The 18,023-nt window shown below is 43.6% G+C and overlaps 1 protein-coding gene across 1 annotated transcript; it reads left to right on the plus strand.

Moving 5' to 3' along the window:
• The first annotated feature begins 183 nt into the window (after nucleotides 1-183).
• LOC128450940 (phospholipase A and acyltransferase 4) lies at nucleotides 184-3,322 on the plus strand. Its single transcript, XM_053434701.1, has 4 exons — nucleotides 184-245; nucleotides 1,647-1,749; nucleotides 1,884-2,137; nucleotides 2,452-3,322. Exons 1-4 carry the CDS (start codon nucleotides 234-236, stop codon nucleotides 2,593-2,595), a joined length of 513 nt encoding a protein of 170 aa, XP_053290676.1. The 5' UTR covers nucleotides 184-233; the 3' UTR covers nucleotides 2,596-3,322.
• Nucleotides 3,323-18,023: the final 14,701 nt, after the last annotated feature.

Raw genomic sequence — 18,023 nt, forward strand, 5'->3', positions numbered from 1 at the left:
TGCAGGAAAATATAAGGATGTTAGATTTCTGTTTGAAATTGTTTAAATCGTGCAAATGGTCGAAACCTGAACGCACCTGCTGCACAATTTATGAGAAATGACGCTCAGCCCTGTGCTATTAAAGTATTGTTTCATTATGGCCGAGCAGGCAGGTTATACAGGTTCTTTAACTGCAGTATTCCACTGTTCACACAAAGGATGCGTCAGAAGCTGAGAGACGAAGAGCTGAAGACATGGAAGCAAAGGTGAGTCTCCTGCATCTCATGACTTCCAGTAGATTTAGTTTTTGGTCCTTTACAGTGAAACAGTTTTATATGTTCTTTGTGCGTGACAAGGTGAAGGTGCAGACTTATGATGTCATAAATAGATGTAGATTAAAATATATCAACAAACTTTACTTTGAGTTTGTTTATATAATGTGTGCAAAGTTTTTCAGTTATGAGTAAAATACAACATTAGCATTTTGATGCCGCTTTAAAATGTAATTAATTATATCAAAGAGTTGAGAACAGAAACCAGAATAAACAGGATGAAGTGTGTGATCACAGCTGCTTTTCAACATAAACTGATTTATTTACCAAAAAACTATGAAAATACAAAGTTCTGGTCCATAAGGGGTCGACTGAACAGAACTTCAGTTTAATAACTTTAACAAATGTAACTGAACAGAAATCGAACCTGAACAAAGACAAAAACCGATCTAACAAAGGGGAAGAAACATAATGACTGATCAGAGCATTTCAGAAACAAAAGGAGCAGAGAGAGAGAAAGTGAAAGAGAATTGCAGAGTTTGGACTTTTTGATTTAATGCTGCCTGCCAGGTGTTGGTGAATACAATACCTGACACACATGTTGTCTACAATCTAATCCAGGGGTGCCCAAACTACGGCCCGCGGGCCATCTGCGGCCCGCCATCCATTTAAAATTGGCCCGCATCAAAAAATAATTTTTGTTTTGTTTTTGAAACTAACAATTTTAATAGCACTTAAATGGCACTTAATTATAGCACTTTGTAGTTTTGCTCTATTTTTGAAGAAATTGTACTTTCTTGATTGTTGTTGCTCTGGGTTTGTACCCTTGAATGCTTTGGATAAAAGCTCCAGCTTAATGAAATGTAATGTGATGGACTATGGCCCACGGTGTTGCAGCTATTCCTCAGAACGCCACCCCCCCCCCCCCTCCCCCACCCCCCCACAGCGTGAGTGGCCCACACCTTCGTATATTTGTCTATATGTGGCCCTCGGGCTAAAAAGTTTGAACACCCCTGATCTAATCAATGTCAAGTGAAGGTTGGTCTCAGTCCACGAAGCTGATGACCACAGGACGTACGTATCTCTGACAGATGTTTAGTGCGCTCCATGAATTACAATGTGAAACCAAATCTAAACAGATCAAATGGAAACAATGTTGGTTTCAGACTTTTAGGTGTGAAAACGACTCCAGTAAACTTTCCTCCAAGTCCTGATTCATTAGTCGAGTTTCTTTCGTACGTCAACCTGTGGCAGGGCTGTGTCCTCGTATGACCCTCTTGCTCGTGAACACAAACAAATACAACAGGAAGCCACGATGAAGAGCACTTTGATCACTGCACATTCACATTGACTACATGTACACTTTATTATTTTCAATTTCATGTTTCTTTTTAGTTTAATGTAAAACCAGGAGACCTGATCGAGATCAGCCGTTGGGGCTTTAAGCACTGGGCCGTCTACACCGGAGAGGATGAAGTGGTTCATTTCAGTACAGACAGTGAGTGAAGTGATAACTATATTCACGTTAGACTATAACCTGAACATAACGTGTATTTCATGATGGCATCTTCCTCCTTTCCTCTTTCTTTTCCTCCATGTTCTTCCTGTTTGTCTTTTCTATAAAACACACAGGTGGTCTGTCGTCTGGCTCGTTGGCAAATTCAGGCACCGGAATGGTGAAGCATGAGAAGCTCACTGACGTGGTCAGCAATAACCGTCACCAGGTCAACAATCTGCTGGATTACAAGCTCAGGCCTCGTGATCCTTCCATCATAGTGAAGGAGGCCCGTGCGATGGTCGGCCGCGTGTTAAAGTACGACCTTGTCAATAACAACTGTGAGCACTTTGCTACTGAGATGCGATACGGCGTGGCAGAGTCTTGGCAGGTGTGTATCTAACTGTTGTGTTTGTTAACCTTGTTAACTCTTCCACAGCAGAATTAGTGTGTAGATGTTGTGTTTGTTAAAAGGTGATTGTTCAGATGGGTTCGGCTGCAACATGACACTTCACCACTAGATGTCACTAGATTTTAGACATTGAACCTTTAAGTGTGGTTTCATAAGGGGACTGTGTCAGAGCTTTACTGAGTGACATTCCAATCGTCCAGATTCTATTTGAATGAAAAATTATCAAAATGATTTGACCTTCAGTTTGTTGATTGTTTCAAAAATAACGGTTTGTCTCATCTTGTGTCTCGCAGGTTAAAAAAACTGCTTGGAATGCAGGGATCTTAGGCACCACAGTCGCCTTTTTTGCCGGAGGCCCCGGTGTCGCTCTAGGATTCACAGCAGCTGGGGCATATGCTGTCGGTGCAGCTCTGTTCAGCGGTCGTTCCAGCAGTTAAGAGGAAGAGGAAGAGGAAGAGAACAAGAACAAAACAAGAACAAATCACAAACACTGGCCACAATGAATGTTGGTATGTAGCCGACAGTGATTATGATTTAAACTTTTTAAATAAACGATTTCACTTGTGCAATCTGGAGAGAAAAAGGTTTCAACACAGTTAAAAGACATTTGACTTGAATCAGATAAGACAATAAGACATTAAATCATCTGGATGATTAGACTAAAGACACATCTCTCCAGACTTCACCTTGGATTAAAAATTATACTAATACAAAAATTCCTATATCTGTTTAGTAGCACCTCTATATATCTAGTAGCACTTATATAACACTTACATATAGCACTTTGGCTTTCTTGAAGCAAATTGTACTTGATTCTTGTTGCTCTGGGTTTGTTCTCTCATGGTTGATGCACTTAATGTGACTTTGGATAAAAGTGTCAGCTAATTGAAATGTAATGTGATGTGATGTGAGGGATGTTTCTTTGTCTTTCATGTAATTTTTCACTTTTTAAACGGATCAAATAATCATTTATATGCAATCAAAGAATTTAAGATACATTTGTCAGTGTAAATGATTTTCCTTATTTCATAAATATATTTAGCAAAGACATTTATCACATGTTTCCATTTCATCCCACTAATTAGTTGCATTGTGATCAATTCTTCATTATATATTTAATGTAATAACCGAAGTAGAATGAGATGAAAACTATCTTCCCAACAATGGAAGTGTTTTTATTTCAACACGTTGTGTTGTGTTACTTTTGAAACGAGTCTCTGAACTTTGCAGGAAAATAAAAGGATGTTAGATTTGTTTTTGAACAAAGTAGATGAAGCGGTGAGAGGTGGAGCAGGGCAGCGGAGAGGAAGAGGAGAACACAGTGATGCTTCTCTTGTGCTCTAGTTATGAGCTCAGAGGGTTTTTATCCTCCGTCGTGTCTGTTACAGACGAGGCAGGTGGAGCCAGGAGGAGTCACACAGACCTGCATGCTGCATGGGGGGGGCGGGGGGGTTGCATGCTCTTAAGTCTCTATCTCTGTGAGGACCAATATGAGTGTTATAACTTTCAAGTGGAGACATTTGTGGAAATAAAGGTGTTTTTACAGAGTCAGGACGTGTTTTTGAAGTGGTTCTGATGTAAGTGTTGAGATGAGGGTTACACTTGTAGCTGTGATGGTTCAAGTGTCTCTTGGCCCGGGAGCAGGACGTACTGTATTACAGCTGCTTTTCATACAAGCACAGCAGCATTGATCTGAGTCGGGGGGGATTTCTCCAAAACTCCTGTAGAGCTAAAAGGATGCCAGGATGCTGCTCTGAGTGAGGCCTTCCTGTTTCACTTCTGGGTAATGACTGTGAAGTTGGGGGACTTGCAGATCTGCAGTTCACACACAGTCTGAGACAGAAGCTGATAGACAAAGACGTGAAGACATGGCACAAACGGTGATTCTCCTGCATCTCATGACTTACGGTAGATTGAGTTTTTGTTCCTTTACAATCAACTGTTGTTTAATGCTCATAGAGTTTTCTTTGTGCGCATTAAAAAAAGTTCTGGTCCATAAAGTCTGACCACATCCCTGAGTAATTGTAACCCGGAGATCCAGAGGGGTCGACTGAACAGAACTTAAGATAAAAACAGATCCAACAAAGAGGAAGATATATAATTCAGCCTCAGTGATTTGTGGCGGCTGGTGCAACCGGGTAAGAGATGGTAAAATGTGAAGCGGTGTTTCGGTTTAGCGACGCCTGCAGAAACCCCCCTGATGGATTTCATAAAAAGTACATAATAAATTCCACGTCTTCACCTCTCCTCATGCTGCGGCTTCAGGGATCCAGATTTTGACAAGTTAATTAAACCCTTGCCTTTGACCATTGCAGAAGTATTACACATTGAACCATATAATAGTTTTTTTTTTGTGACACCAGCCCAAAAAAAAAAGGGAAATGTTTTCCCAAAGCAGCCAAGAGGACCGACATCCAAGTGACAGGTTAGCTATTAGTGTTTGTTCCATCCAGATGATTCAGGTGATGTGAAGCGAGGCCCTCCCACTACTCAGGAGCTCTGAATGGGATTCACATACCCACACTTTACTTTCTCTACTGCAGGCTCAATTTTAAAAGGATAAAGTTGCCATGTTTACCGATGATGAGTGAATACTGATTTTTAGAAATCTTAAAAAAATAAAGAAACTGGAATCTCTTGCTTTCTAAAGTGCGGTAAGGTGCATCCTCTTTGCTTCAAGGATCCTTGTAATTCATCTGCAAAGAAAGAGACGAACTTTGGCAAATCTGATTTGAATGGACACGGAGCTTAGAAAAGGCAAAGCTTTGTGTAGAAGGTCCCACATGTCACACTCCAGAGCTGTGAAGTGTGAGATGGTAAGATTGATAAGATTGTGATGAGGAATGAGCATTTCCAAAGCTCTGAGTGTTCCCAGCAGCACAGTGGAACCACCAGAACCAGAGATGGTTCCTTGATGGGCCCTGGTCAGGAGGCTGAACAAGAAGCCAAAGGTCTTCAGAAACCCTCAGTAGAGAAGAGAGGACCTGATGGAAACACAAACACCTCAGCAGCCCACCATCAGTCAGCCCTTTACAGGAGAGGTCGCTCAATGAAAACCACAAAAACAAACTGATAGTATGAGGAAAAACATTCTCTGGTCTCATGAGGCAGAAGTTGAACCAGTGGAGCAGAACTCCAAACACCAGACTGGTAAACACCGGGGATCTCTCATCTCCTGACCGAGAACATCCCTACAGTAAAGCATGGTGGTGTAACTGGGAGGGGACGTTGAAGGCCGATTGTTCCTGAGAGAGAGAAACCTGCTCCAGCCTGAACATGAGCAGCTTCCAACAGAACGTCTCTGACAGCGTGTTTGGTTTCCGAAATCTAATAATCCTGGTGGAATTATTAGATCTGGGTACAAGCATGCCTCATGTTTATTGGCTCAGTAACACTGATGAAATTTGCTCCGTGGGAATTGAAACAGAATCTAGTGCCTGATGTGCACTAAAGGATAATCTGGGTGATTTGAAGCTGATCTTGGGCCAAGTTATCCTGTCTCAACATAATCTCAATGTCACAGACTCAGAGTCTAAACCTTAATATCGAAGAGGTGGACAGTAGGAGGACACACTTTTGGAACAGTATGATTTCTTATTGAATGTGTCCTGCTGTTGGTTCAGAGTGGACATGCCATGTTCTGTGAGTTCGATCTCAGAAAGTGAATCTGCCTCTTAATCGTTAACTAACCCGAATGTTTTATGATATTTCTGACCATTACCGGGGCTCCACACTGATTTACCAGAATTAACAAGGACCAAAATTTAAGGATTACTAAATTTTCCTATTTATTATTCATGAATCATTGGACTCCTGTGTGTTATCGGTCTTGCAAACAACGTGCCCCTCGTTAATAAGTGATCCAAACCATAGGTAAGTGTCTCCTATTAAGAGCCAGCCTCCTCTGTGCACAGGATGCAGAGAGAGGAGCTCAGAGCCTTCAAGGATCCCCACTCCTCCAGAAAACAGTAAAAAACTAATTTAATTGGATTTGAGGGAAGAGCATCAGGCTTTGGCAGCAGGAAAACACCATAATTCAGATATATGTGATGCAACAGGCCACGGCAGGGACACGGTGGAGGGAAAGAAATGCTAAAAGAAATGGTATCATCGTGTTGTCATCACCAGCAGAGATAACAGCTCTGTCCTCTTGAGCCTGATGTTCAGTGTCGTGGTTCCTCCTCCTGCTCCCGCCAACAGTTTCGGCTGCTGCATAATTGAATGTGAAAACAGAGTATTATTCTGTCTGCAGGGACAGAACTGAAAAAACACATCACAAAGCTGAGAGATGGAATATCATTTTGGATCAGGCCTTGGTTTTTTATATTTATTTTTATAGCTTCCCCCTTTTTTCTTAAAGTCTGACCACATCCCTGAGTAATCGTTACCCGGAGGTCCAGAGGGGCCGAGCTGCTGAGACATGACCACGTCCCCCACGCTGTCCCCACTGTGCCCCCCCCCCCCCCCCCCCCTCCCACTGTCCTGATTTATTGTTATTCCCTTGATACATAGATTCAAAGACGGTTATACACTTTTCATCCTCGGGGGGGTGGGGGGGGGGTGAATGTGAGGCGACAGAATTGTTTGTGTCTGTGACCGAGAAGTTGACGTCATTTTTTGGATTGATTCTTATTTTTTTGGGGGGGGGGGGGGGGAACAAAGATGACAAGAGGGGAGGACAGGACTGATGAGACAGATTCTAAACGTCCTGAACTCTCGAGTGCTTTCATTGGACAGGCCGGCCTTCTTGTCTCTTTTGATTGGACAACGGGGACAATCCATAAAAACTGGGAAAGCACAATTTTGTAAATTTATAACAGAAGTGTGTGAGTTTTATTTTATTGTTTTCTTACTAAGGAAAGTACAAACGCTTGGAAACTACAAACAGGTGCGTTTGTAGTATTCAGAGTACCCCCCTGTTTCTGTGCTCAGCAGCCAGACAGTACAATGTGTACTTATACCATATCCTGATCAATCCCACTGTTTCCGAGCTATTAGCCTGCATGTAAACTCTTTAACACCAGTCTACACTCTCTCCGTGGGGCCATTCCTCTCTTAGAACAACCCACCCCAGTGTTAACAAGTCTTTGTTGTCAAGAAACATTATGAATTATAATTCGAGAGCATTATGTGCTAATTTCTCCGGGGGGGTAACTCCACTAGCAGGATTGTGCCGGCTCTCTGTGTGTGAGGCTTCTTTCATCGTTTCCACTCCACACACACACACACACACACACAGACACACACAGTCACAGCAGAGTGAAACACTAACCTCTCTCACTGTGCTGCTGCAGCCTCTCACTCTGTGGCAGGCGGGGGGGGGGGGGGGGCGGGGGGGGGGGGGGGGGGGCGGGGGGGGCAGCCGACCATGCTGGCCAGTCAGAACCATTCCAGTCACTTTTAGTCGGGAGAATTATTCCGGCAAGGAAGACACTTATTACCACAGCCTGGCAGTTTCCACTCAGGCAGGTCCCCGGACGCCTGCCGGGCCCACAGGACATTATTCTATGAATGAGGCTTTAGAGCAGTGCACACACACATGAGCACACAGGAGTACACACACAGGCTCACACACACAGGAGTACACACACAGGCTCATACACACAGGCTCATACACACAGGCTCATACACACAGGCTCGTGCACGCAAGCCAAACGAGCATCACTGCTGCAGAGCACTCGTCAGCGCAGCCTCTCACCGCTCGCCACGGGGGGGGGCGATGTATATATTTACCGCCTCTCCATTGGATCGGTCACGGAGTCCGTGGAGCAGCATCACTTCACACTGTGTCCTGTTCACACTGCTGACCGCTTCCTCCACCGCACACACACACACACACACACCCACACAGACACACACATGCATCACACTGCTTTCTGCCAAGTGCAGTCACAGACTTAGAGACGGGTGAAGCTGTATTTGACATGATGCCGGAGGGCAGGAAGTAAATGACACGTCCACGTCTCCTCACTTCCTTCGGTCTGACCTGTATGGTTTTTTTCTTGAAGGAGCAGATGATTTTTCCAAGCAAATCCAAAATATGTTTAGTGTTCCATTCTGCACCAAAAGAACTTAAAAGACTAAATTGATTCATTTAGTTTCTGAGTCCAACAGTTTTATACCTCTGAAAAACCAAAGGTGCTAACTAAACTAATAATCTAAAAAATGGCGAATGAAGAGTTAGTTCTTATCACAATGATGTTCTATCGTTTGTATTCAGGATATTTTAGCTCTATTCCTGGTAAGTGGGAGGAAGTGGAAACAGGTCGTCCATCTTCATTTACAGTCTGTGAGATAACACCACAGACTGTTCTGTCATCTAGTCGAGGGGTCAGAGGCCGAGAGGTCAAGCTCCAAACACACAGGTCCCTGTATTCCCATCATCTTCTACTAGACCCACTCTGCCTCCTCTTCATTGGCCACTGTAACCTTTGACCTCCAAATATCTAACCGGTTCATCTTTGAGTCCAAGTGAATGCTTTTACCGAATGTGAAGAAATGCCCTCTAGCTCACCGTAAGATATTGACCTTTGACCTTGAGCTACCAAAATCAAATCAATGAATTCCCTCAAGATGTTCCTGAGATACGTGTTTAAGAGAAAACCCTGATTCCCCTTTCCACTGGTTACTGCCGACCAGGCGGAATAACGACTGAAGCATCATGGGAAGCTCTCATCAGCGCCACCTACAGGGAGAGAAGATTTACACAATCAACCAGGACTCCACACATATACGTTCTGCTTTATCATCTATAGAAGAGCTGCTTCTGTCCTCTGTGCCCAAGGCGGAGCTGCCACACACACACACACACACACAGACACACACACACACACAGACTCACACAGACAGAGACACACACAGAGCACAGAGCCTGCGGTGGACACTGAGAACCAGGTGAAAGTGAAGATACCTCGAGGTAACGACCTGTTACTGTCGGTGGAATAAAAACTAAAAGGTCAGCGAGTACTTTATCTAACCACCTGTAGAAATCTGAGGATTCCAGATGTTTCATTGATTTGTCTCGATATGACCCGAGGATTCTCCCTGGATAAATCACCAGAGCATCACATGGACACAAACCATTCATACTTCAACGTGTGTTAGACGTTGTGAGTCCCTTTGTGTGTTGACACAAAGCCAATGTCCCAAAGTTAAGTGGTGAATATTACATAAATACTAAATAGACTCAAAATATAATCTACATTAAACTGTAGATGAGAGACTCTCTGGATCTAAACCCTTCCGATGGAGGACATGACAGCTTCCCAAAACTAAAGCCAGTACATTTGGGTTTGGCCCCTGCATGTTAGTGGAAGGGGGAGGAGCCAAATGAACGAGTCTAACGAAGTATAAAACCAATCTAACTTGGGAATTTTTTGGTACAGATGAAGACATAATTACATATTGCACCATAATATTAGATAAAGTGCAACTCCCACATTTTGAAATAACCTATTACACATTGAGTGAAGAAATATTGCCATGTTACATGATGTGGTGTTTCAGGGTGTTAATGGGTTATCTCCAGTTAACCAGACATGCAGCTTCCTGCAGGATGAATATTACACTAGATGTCATCATGTGGACAGAAACCCATCTCCTCCAGAAAACTGATGTGAAACATTACAGTCTAGAAATGAAAGAATGAAACCGTTATCGAAAAACAAACCATAAAAATGCAATAATATTCCAGGCTGTGTGTGGATCAGCTTGTATTTATTCTTCAGATGTGGTGGAGAGGTTCCACAGGAGCCGTCATTATTCAGCACCACTGTTCTGCTCAGTGGACTGAAAACAGAAAACAGAAAACGCTGGACTGAGATGCTCTGCTTCTGAAATGAACCATATCCCACCTCTTACAGAACATTTGCTTAAAGGGCGTTAAAGCTCTTTAGTTCTTAAAGATAATGTTCGACTGTGAAAACCAATGTGTTTGCAAGTAACAGCCTCCGTTGCAAACTGCAAACGGCTGGGAGCTTGGATTTAACTGTGACTGATCTGGGAACTCACTGCTGCCTTCGACTATGGACGTTTATTTCTTTATTTTTAATTTTTCCCGTGACACAAAGAAACTTTTTGTTCCCTGTGAAGCAGAGAAGCTGCACGGCTCCCAGCCACAGATAACACATCCTGATGATTGCTCGTCTGTCAGTGGGTTTCCTGATGGACTTTCAAACCCAATCCCAAGAGATGTGTTGCCATGTGTATCCCATGATGTGCGTCTACACACTGAGCGATGCTTGCTTCACGTTTGTGCGTTTGATTTCTCGAACACACACACAGCTGATTCCCTATCTTGTTTTTATTGTTTTTTGACTCTTCTGCGGTTCCTCGTCACAAACTCCACAACAGGAATAAAACAAAAAAATAAGAAAAGGGAGAGAATTCACAGAGTTTTAAAAAACACTTTTTCTGGTTAAATCATTTCCATATTAATGCCTGTGGGTTCCATTTGAACGGAGCCACTGAAGTGTGAGTTGAGGATTAGAATATAATCTCCGACTCCTCGCGACTCCTGTGCAGTGCGATCATTCCCAACTGCACAGGAGAGGCTTTTTATTATTTTTTTCATATCCATTGCGTTTCCATTTTTCAACCTCTCCTGCTGCCCTTATCCAATTCAGGGCTTATGATTGTAATACTAAAACAGAGCGAGTTGTCAAACCAGGAACAGCAATGATGAATGCCCCACTGCTCCGTGTGCTTGTTTGTTTTTTGGGGGGTGGTGTGATGCGGTGTGGGGGGGGGGCAAAATTGAAGTTTATGCTTACTTGTTGAGGTGAATTTTCTCGGTCGCGGCCGCTCTGCTGTAACACCAGCAGCCGGCGTTTGATTAAATGGAACAGTCATGTTATCTGGATGAGGAAGAGGAGGAACACGAGGACGATGGGCACGAGGAAATAATGAGTTCTTTCATCCCGGCAGTGAGGGCGTCTGCGTCTCTCAGACTTCCCAGGGAGATGTACACAGCTTAAGGAAACGTTTAATTAGAAAATGTCAACCTTGTGTCTGCGTGCTATGTGTGCGGAATAATAACATGTTTTGATGTTAATATGATAGCAAGCATTTTCCATTTCGGCTGCTTTCAGGCCAACTCACCGACGGGCGATCAATTGATCCTGAAGAGGGAGGACAAAATAATTAGCCGCCCACGTTGCTGCGGCTGCTGTGAAGGAGACAAGGGGCTGTTAGTGATTCTGTGGCACTTGATGTTTGTTCAGAGCCGGTCAGAGTCCTGCAGGGGACATGTCCTCCAGGTGAGACGGGGACCTGGTGTGACAGGTAGAGGACACGAACAGAAGCGGTCAGAAGACATTTGTCCTGATCAGTCACAGGGACGACGTTTGAAGAGCTGTGGTCTGAAACTGCACAAAACCTCCCACGACTTTCACCGTCCCACATGTTCGAGAACCAAAAATTCTCTCTGGAAGCTGCACTTTAACAAAAACATGAGAGAAGTATTCATTATTATTATTATTTTCGGCTTTTTTTTAACCAATTAGTGCATAAACATAGACATATGTTTTCACTGAACATTTGCACATTTGAACATTTGTACATTTGAACATTTGTACATTTGCACTAGACTTGTTTTTTCTACTACTGTATTATCCCACCTATCCCACCTATAGTGTATTCATATTTATATATTTATCTTGCTCATAGTGTATTCATCATGCTTATATCATACCTTACCTATTAATACTGTTCATATTCCATTTATATTTCTAACTGTACTTCCTATTTATTTACATATTCCACTATGCACAATACTCTGCACTTTTACTGCCTTTTTTAGCACTTCTGGTTTGATGCTAAACTGCATTTCGTTGTATATGTACTTGTACTGTGCAATGACAAAGTTGAATCTAATCTAATCTAATAGATAGGGAATATTAATTATTTTTTAAGGACTTAATTGCCCTCCGGCCCCCGGCGGCCCCTCCTCATTAAGACACGTGTTCAGTCTGCACCTGAACGGCGGTTTGATCAAAACCAAACGTGGCTGATCGAGCCGCCTGCTGCCAGCGAGATGCTTTCTCCTCAACATCAAAGCTCAATCTGGATTCATGTGTGCGTTACACACACACTTGCATCGTGCAGTTTGAGTGGTCGGAGCATTGGAGTGAATCTACGTCACAGCACAGATGATCTGTCAGTTAGGAAAGAGGAGCACAGAGGCTAAGTGCAGCAACTACACACATATTTATTTTATTAAGTGATACAAGAGACTAAGTGTCAATTCAACACCGGGCGAATAATTAAGTAGTTTTAAACACAAGCTACTGTTCGTATGTAAAGAGGTCGGACTCGTGTGCAGATCTCAGGTATTAAAAATATCTTGATACAGATTTACAGAGAATTAAAAAAAGATTCCTAAGATGTTTGTTATCAAACCGTTGAGGATTGAAACATGTTCATATCTGCAAACATGAAACCGAAATCTTTGTCACCCATCTCATATCGGAATAGATTTTAGCGGCCAACTGATGAATGAGTCGAGAGAAAAAACACCAGGTTCTTTAAAACGTTGATTCAATTAATCAACTTTAAATGAAAATACTCAGATTTCATCTTGTTCTGTGGAGGACAGAAGACTGAGCAGGTGATTACAACACTATCACTTCTCTGCTCTTCCGAGTGGCTCTGACATTTATCTTTTTTTTTCAACAAGACAGTGCAAGGATTATCCAACTGACTTCAATTAAACAGTTCAGAAAGTTCAGAAGTTAGTGATTTGTCCTTTGACATGTTTCTCTTTTCCTCTTTCCGGCCTCCCAGCTGTGATCTTTCTGCTGTTTGCCTCTCGGATCCCACGAGGGCTTTAAAATGGTCGCTCAGGTAAAAGCTGCTTCCCTCACCTGCCTTGTTAATCCCTGCCTAAACACACATAGATCACAATTAATGGCTGTTGCCTCCGCTTTCTGTGAATCCCGTTTTTTTTCAGCCACTTAGACCGCGGTGACTCCACAAGGACCCCGGCCCCCGTCAGAAACACCACACCAGTTTGTTTTAGCCTGGCTTCATCCACACAAAGCTAAAGGCCTTGGAGAAACCACTCAGGGATTCTGTGGAGTGAAAACACGGGAGCGCCTCGGAAGGTTCCTTAAAGAATCTTGAATCATTAATGAAGGACTTCAATGATTCAAGATGTCTGTGGGGGTTTCAAGTAAATCTCTGACGTGTGGATGGGGTTTTAAAGAAGTACATTTTCTGTCGGGCTTGGACGGTCACAAATCATATGTTTTCTATTTGGAGAATAGTCTTTACCCAGAGTCCAGTGCAAATGACAAAATTAACGTATTTAAGACCTGGAGCTGAAACTTAGCCTCTTGTTATCCACTTCATGGCGGCATATTCTAATTTGTCCTGTTGCAGTTTCATAACAAACCAAACAAATCGACACTTCTCGTAAAAGCCTTCTTCACTCCTACTATCATCCATAAAGTTTTTACCGTCCATGCAGACATGTCACTCTCCCCTGTGCCCGTCATTCTGTTGCATGAGTGAACAAACTGTTTATTCTTTTAAATGGCACAAATCAATCTCATGACAGTTTCCCAGTTTTCCATGAATTCGTCTATTCATGTCGTAATTTTTACGTATTATTTTCGGCAAAGCTAAGCTAACGGCGATTCGTCCAGCTCTGTAGTGTCGCTAGGCTAAACACATTTGGGTCATAGCCCTGAATCGGATGCTTGGAAATCAGATTTAAATCCTGACTGGGTTTTAAAGAGGTGAGAAATGAACCTGAAATGCATTTTTGTCATCGTTCAATTTGACAACATAACAACGCTTGTGTTGAGTGCTCAGTTCAGTGGGTGTGGTCACTCACTACTTCTACACCAGTCACGATCTCAGGAGACGCCTTTGAATTGAAAACACTTCTTAGATTTGCAGCGTCAAGGCTACATAAACCCCACAATGCAACACTCTTGATCACCAATTGTATTTCCCTTAAATTCTGAAATCGGTCCTTCAGGGGCTCCTGGGCTCTCCGGAGGATCCTCCATGCCCCCCCGACGAACCCTAGTTTTGTAAAGTGTGATGTTTCCAGACACACAGCCGGCTCCACCGGCCTCTAAAACCAAGTTAAACATGGAGACAGCGTGCGGTTATTTATTGGCTCCATAAAAGCTGTTGAGTGCGAAAGGGAGGACGGGGAGAAGATGGAGGACGGGGTGGAGATGGAGGACGGGGGGGGGGGGGGGGGGGGGGGGGATGGAGCAGCTGCAGGCTCGGCTGTTTGAGAGGCTGCAGTTTGTTATCGCCGAAACAGGAAGTTACATAGAAGGGGTAAAAATCACAGACACACACACACAAAAAAGACAAATGTGGTTGTCTAAGAGATTCTACCTGCAGATAAACACACAAAATTACAAAGACACACACCTACACACAAACATGGTGCAGACGCATAGTACACAGTGGGTGAGATTCACCCTGTACGAATCATTTCACACTTATGCCTCAGCTACAAGCACACACACACACACACACATTCATATAGATACAGGTAAAAACAAGCAAAGATACCCACAAAACAAAAAACACACAAGTGCATGTACACACATTAACACAACACCCTCTTTCATGCAAACAATTTCCCACTTACCATTCTGCCTCAGCCGGTTTTATATGAAAAAAGAAACCACTAGTCCCTGTTGGGCGGCTGATAGCGAGAGCATCAAAGCTCCCAGCCGCCTAAAGACCAGAGAGTTCAGCTGAGGTTATTGGATTAGTCGCCCTTGCCTTTGTAGTGTCGTGTCCTGAACCCATGGGGGCGCCGAGCGGGATGGATCCGACCCCCCCCCGCAGAGCGACGACAGGGCAGCAGGTTAGCTCGTTACAGCCCCAGTGGTTCAGCGTGAAGCGGAGGGAGGCAGGTTTGAGAGATCCAGTCGGTGAGAGGTTATAAATGTCAGTTTCCTTTTCGGGGAATTGCCCTTCAACACAACTCGACTAAACGTGTCTGATTTCCATGAATTGTTCCACTGGAAAAAGAAAAGACACACAAACGGCGATGTGATCAGAGATGAGAGATCTTTCACACTCGGTTTCGCTTCCACCAGTGGCAGGTCTAAATTGTCTGCATCCATAAGTGATGTGATGCGTTGTGACATTGTTAGCATAATGTTTATTTCATGGACACACTTTTCATTCCATTGCAGAAGTCTCTCCGAGGGTGATATATATGGTGAATCATTTCACACTGGTGAAGAGAGGGACACTGTGGGTCTCAGGCAGAAAGAGAACCAGAGCCCAACGCTGCAGATCCACCAGGTTTGGACAACAACTGCAAATACACAAAGAAAATCTGACAAACAAATATGGGTGCTCGATTTATAAAAGTTTAAATGGTTTGTATCTATACAGTGCTTTTATAGTCCTGATGACACACACACACAGCATGTATGTGCAGCACTTTCTCTATCACATGTTGCTCACACAATGTTGGTGGGTCGACCCTCTGATTGGTGGTCGACCCGCTGCCACCCCTAAGCCACAGCCGCCCCTTAATGAATAATAATGAAAAAGTATAAAGAGCTTGTGTTTTCTCAAATATTTGACTTGGTCGAACGGAGATAACATTTACAAAATCAAGCTGCTTTGAAAACAGCACTGAACTCTGCAGATCCTCCATATTGTTGTGAACTCTGATGTCGGAGTGGAGGATTTGTTGCTGTGCAGAAAACCTCCCGCTGCGTTATACATGTGTGAAAGGAAAACTCTGGATAAACTCTGGACCCAATTCTACAGATGTTTCCCTGCAGGTCATCTAATACTGTCAATGAATGCACACAGTTTCCAGAACTTTAAAACCCTCAGAAACTTCTTGGATCAATATCACAGATGTGAACAAAAACCCTGTGCAGCCGAAACCTTACAATATGTGATGCGCCCCACGCAGCTCCTACAGATCTTTCCTTGTGCCTTAAAGTTGTTGTCGAACATGAATATCGGTAATCGGCTGGTTTTTTACTTTAGTATTTAATCTATTTAAGCTGTTTTGAACGTGAGTCATGGACTCCCGGGCAGCCGTCACACTGTGAGCACCGCCTGCCTCCGGGCTGTGTCTCATTAGCATGGCAGACGTCTCGTTCCTCGGTGCAGGGAGCGAGCCGGCCTAAACCCACTTCACAGAGAGACAATCTCTCACTCCTGTTTCGCCACAGTGGCCCATCACCTGCTGCCAAGAACCCTTTCAGGAGGATTCTTCCTGCTCCACTGATGCACGGTAAAAAAGAAACTTCCCTGTGGTTGTGCCTGCCCACTTCTCATGGTGGAGGATGTCTCCTTCACAGGAGAGCTGCAGAAAGTGTCCGTCTCATCAGGAAGACACTCGAAGTAGAGAGAGGTTGTTTCGAAAAATGCAGGAAAAAGGGTCTTTTAAAAAAATATTTTTCACCATTTGATATCACAGTCTTTTGTGGGGAAGTATTTTTGGAAGAAGTATTTAAATCCTTCTCTTAGAGGCGTCTGTCAAATCAGTTTTCTCAATCAGCTTCTCATGATGCACCATGTGCCTCTGGATGGAGGCAGAACAGTCTGTGCTCATTTCACATGAAAGAAATCTCATCTCCGCTGTGTGGAGTGGAGTGTTCCCACTGGTTATTGAATGTGATGACAATTTGTGGGTTATTAGACGACAGTGTGAGACCAGTGACCACTGAACATGGTCAAATTAAACCCACTCAGTCCATTCAGGTTTTCAAACTAATCTGAAAACTAAATCCAAACACAACTTAAATATGGTCGAGTAAAAAGCACAATATTCCCCTGAGCAGTGGAATAAAAGCAGGAAGTCCACCAGAATAAAAATGTTTGTGTAATGTCGACCTAAAATATAAGACATCCCTATTTTGTTTAAGTTTAATGATGTGATATTAGGGCTGGTATGGTTTCCTGTAGAAGATTTTCTGTCTACTCAGATAAGGCGCTGCAGAAATACTTACTTTTGTGTCAACGACTTAGGCTGAGGTGATAAATCTACACATGACGTTTCAGGTTTGATGATTCTGGGGTTCTGGGAGCATAGAAGCATTAGTGCAAGACTCTACGCTGCATATGGACAGACAGACAGAGAAACTTCATCGGGCACAGAGCTGATAGCATGCAAACTGCTGCAGGACTGAAGTTAATACACATTAATATTAATATGAATACACAAAAACACCTGCTCTGCCATATTTGAAAACAGACTGCGTGCGTGTCCCTCCCTCACGAGCCTGTGAATGCATCTGGGTCGGCGTGTGTGTCCTCATCATGCAGGTAGGCACTGTATTGTTGTGTAATGCAGCCGGCAGGTAACCAGGAGATAAGAGAGGAATGTTTATTTCATTCCCAGCAGGAGGTTTAATCTCAAAGTGACACTATGCAATGTTTTCACCGTAAAAATTACTCGTTATAGGGAAAATGGCGCCGCTGTCTTTCCCACTGCTCAACCTGAGCCTCTGTACTGGTAAGTCTGGTGAGTTGGTGCAGCTTCATTTGTCAGGATCAGGTCCAGCAAGTTGAAGAGGGAAGCCTAAAGTGTCGATGAGTTAACAAGTCGTTATTGAACTCCCTGAGCATCATCACCTGAGTCTGCTGCTCCTTTCTGCCTCCTTCACCTCATGACCCCAAACTGCCCCTGGTTCATCAACCAGTAAACAGCTGATAAACCCAGTACAACCACCAACAGGCAGCGTAGAGAAGATGTGCACGAGGAGGAGACAAGTTTCAATCCTTTAAATGTGCTCGTGTTTCACGTGCTAATCACTTCAGGCGGTGGTGGAGCAGCGAGTCGGATCGCTGACTCGTGATTTAGGTTCAACTCTCTGCAGAAACACTCACTGTATCGTTCCAATATTTATTTGCTGTG

The sequence above is a fragment of the Pleuronectes platessa genome, chromosome 11, assembly GCF_947347685.1.
Source record: "Pleuronectes platessa chromosome 11, fPlePla1.1, whole genome shotgun sequence".
Classification (NCBI taxonomy): domain Eukaryota; kingdom Metazoa; phylum Chordata; class Actinopteri; order Pleuronectiformes; family Pleuronectidae; genus Pleuronectes; species Pleuronectes platessa.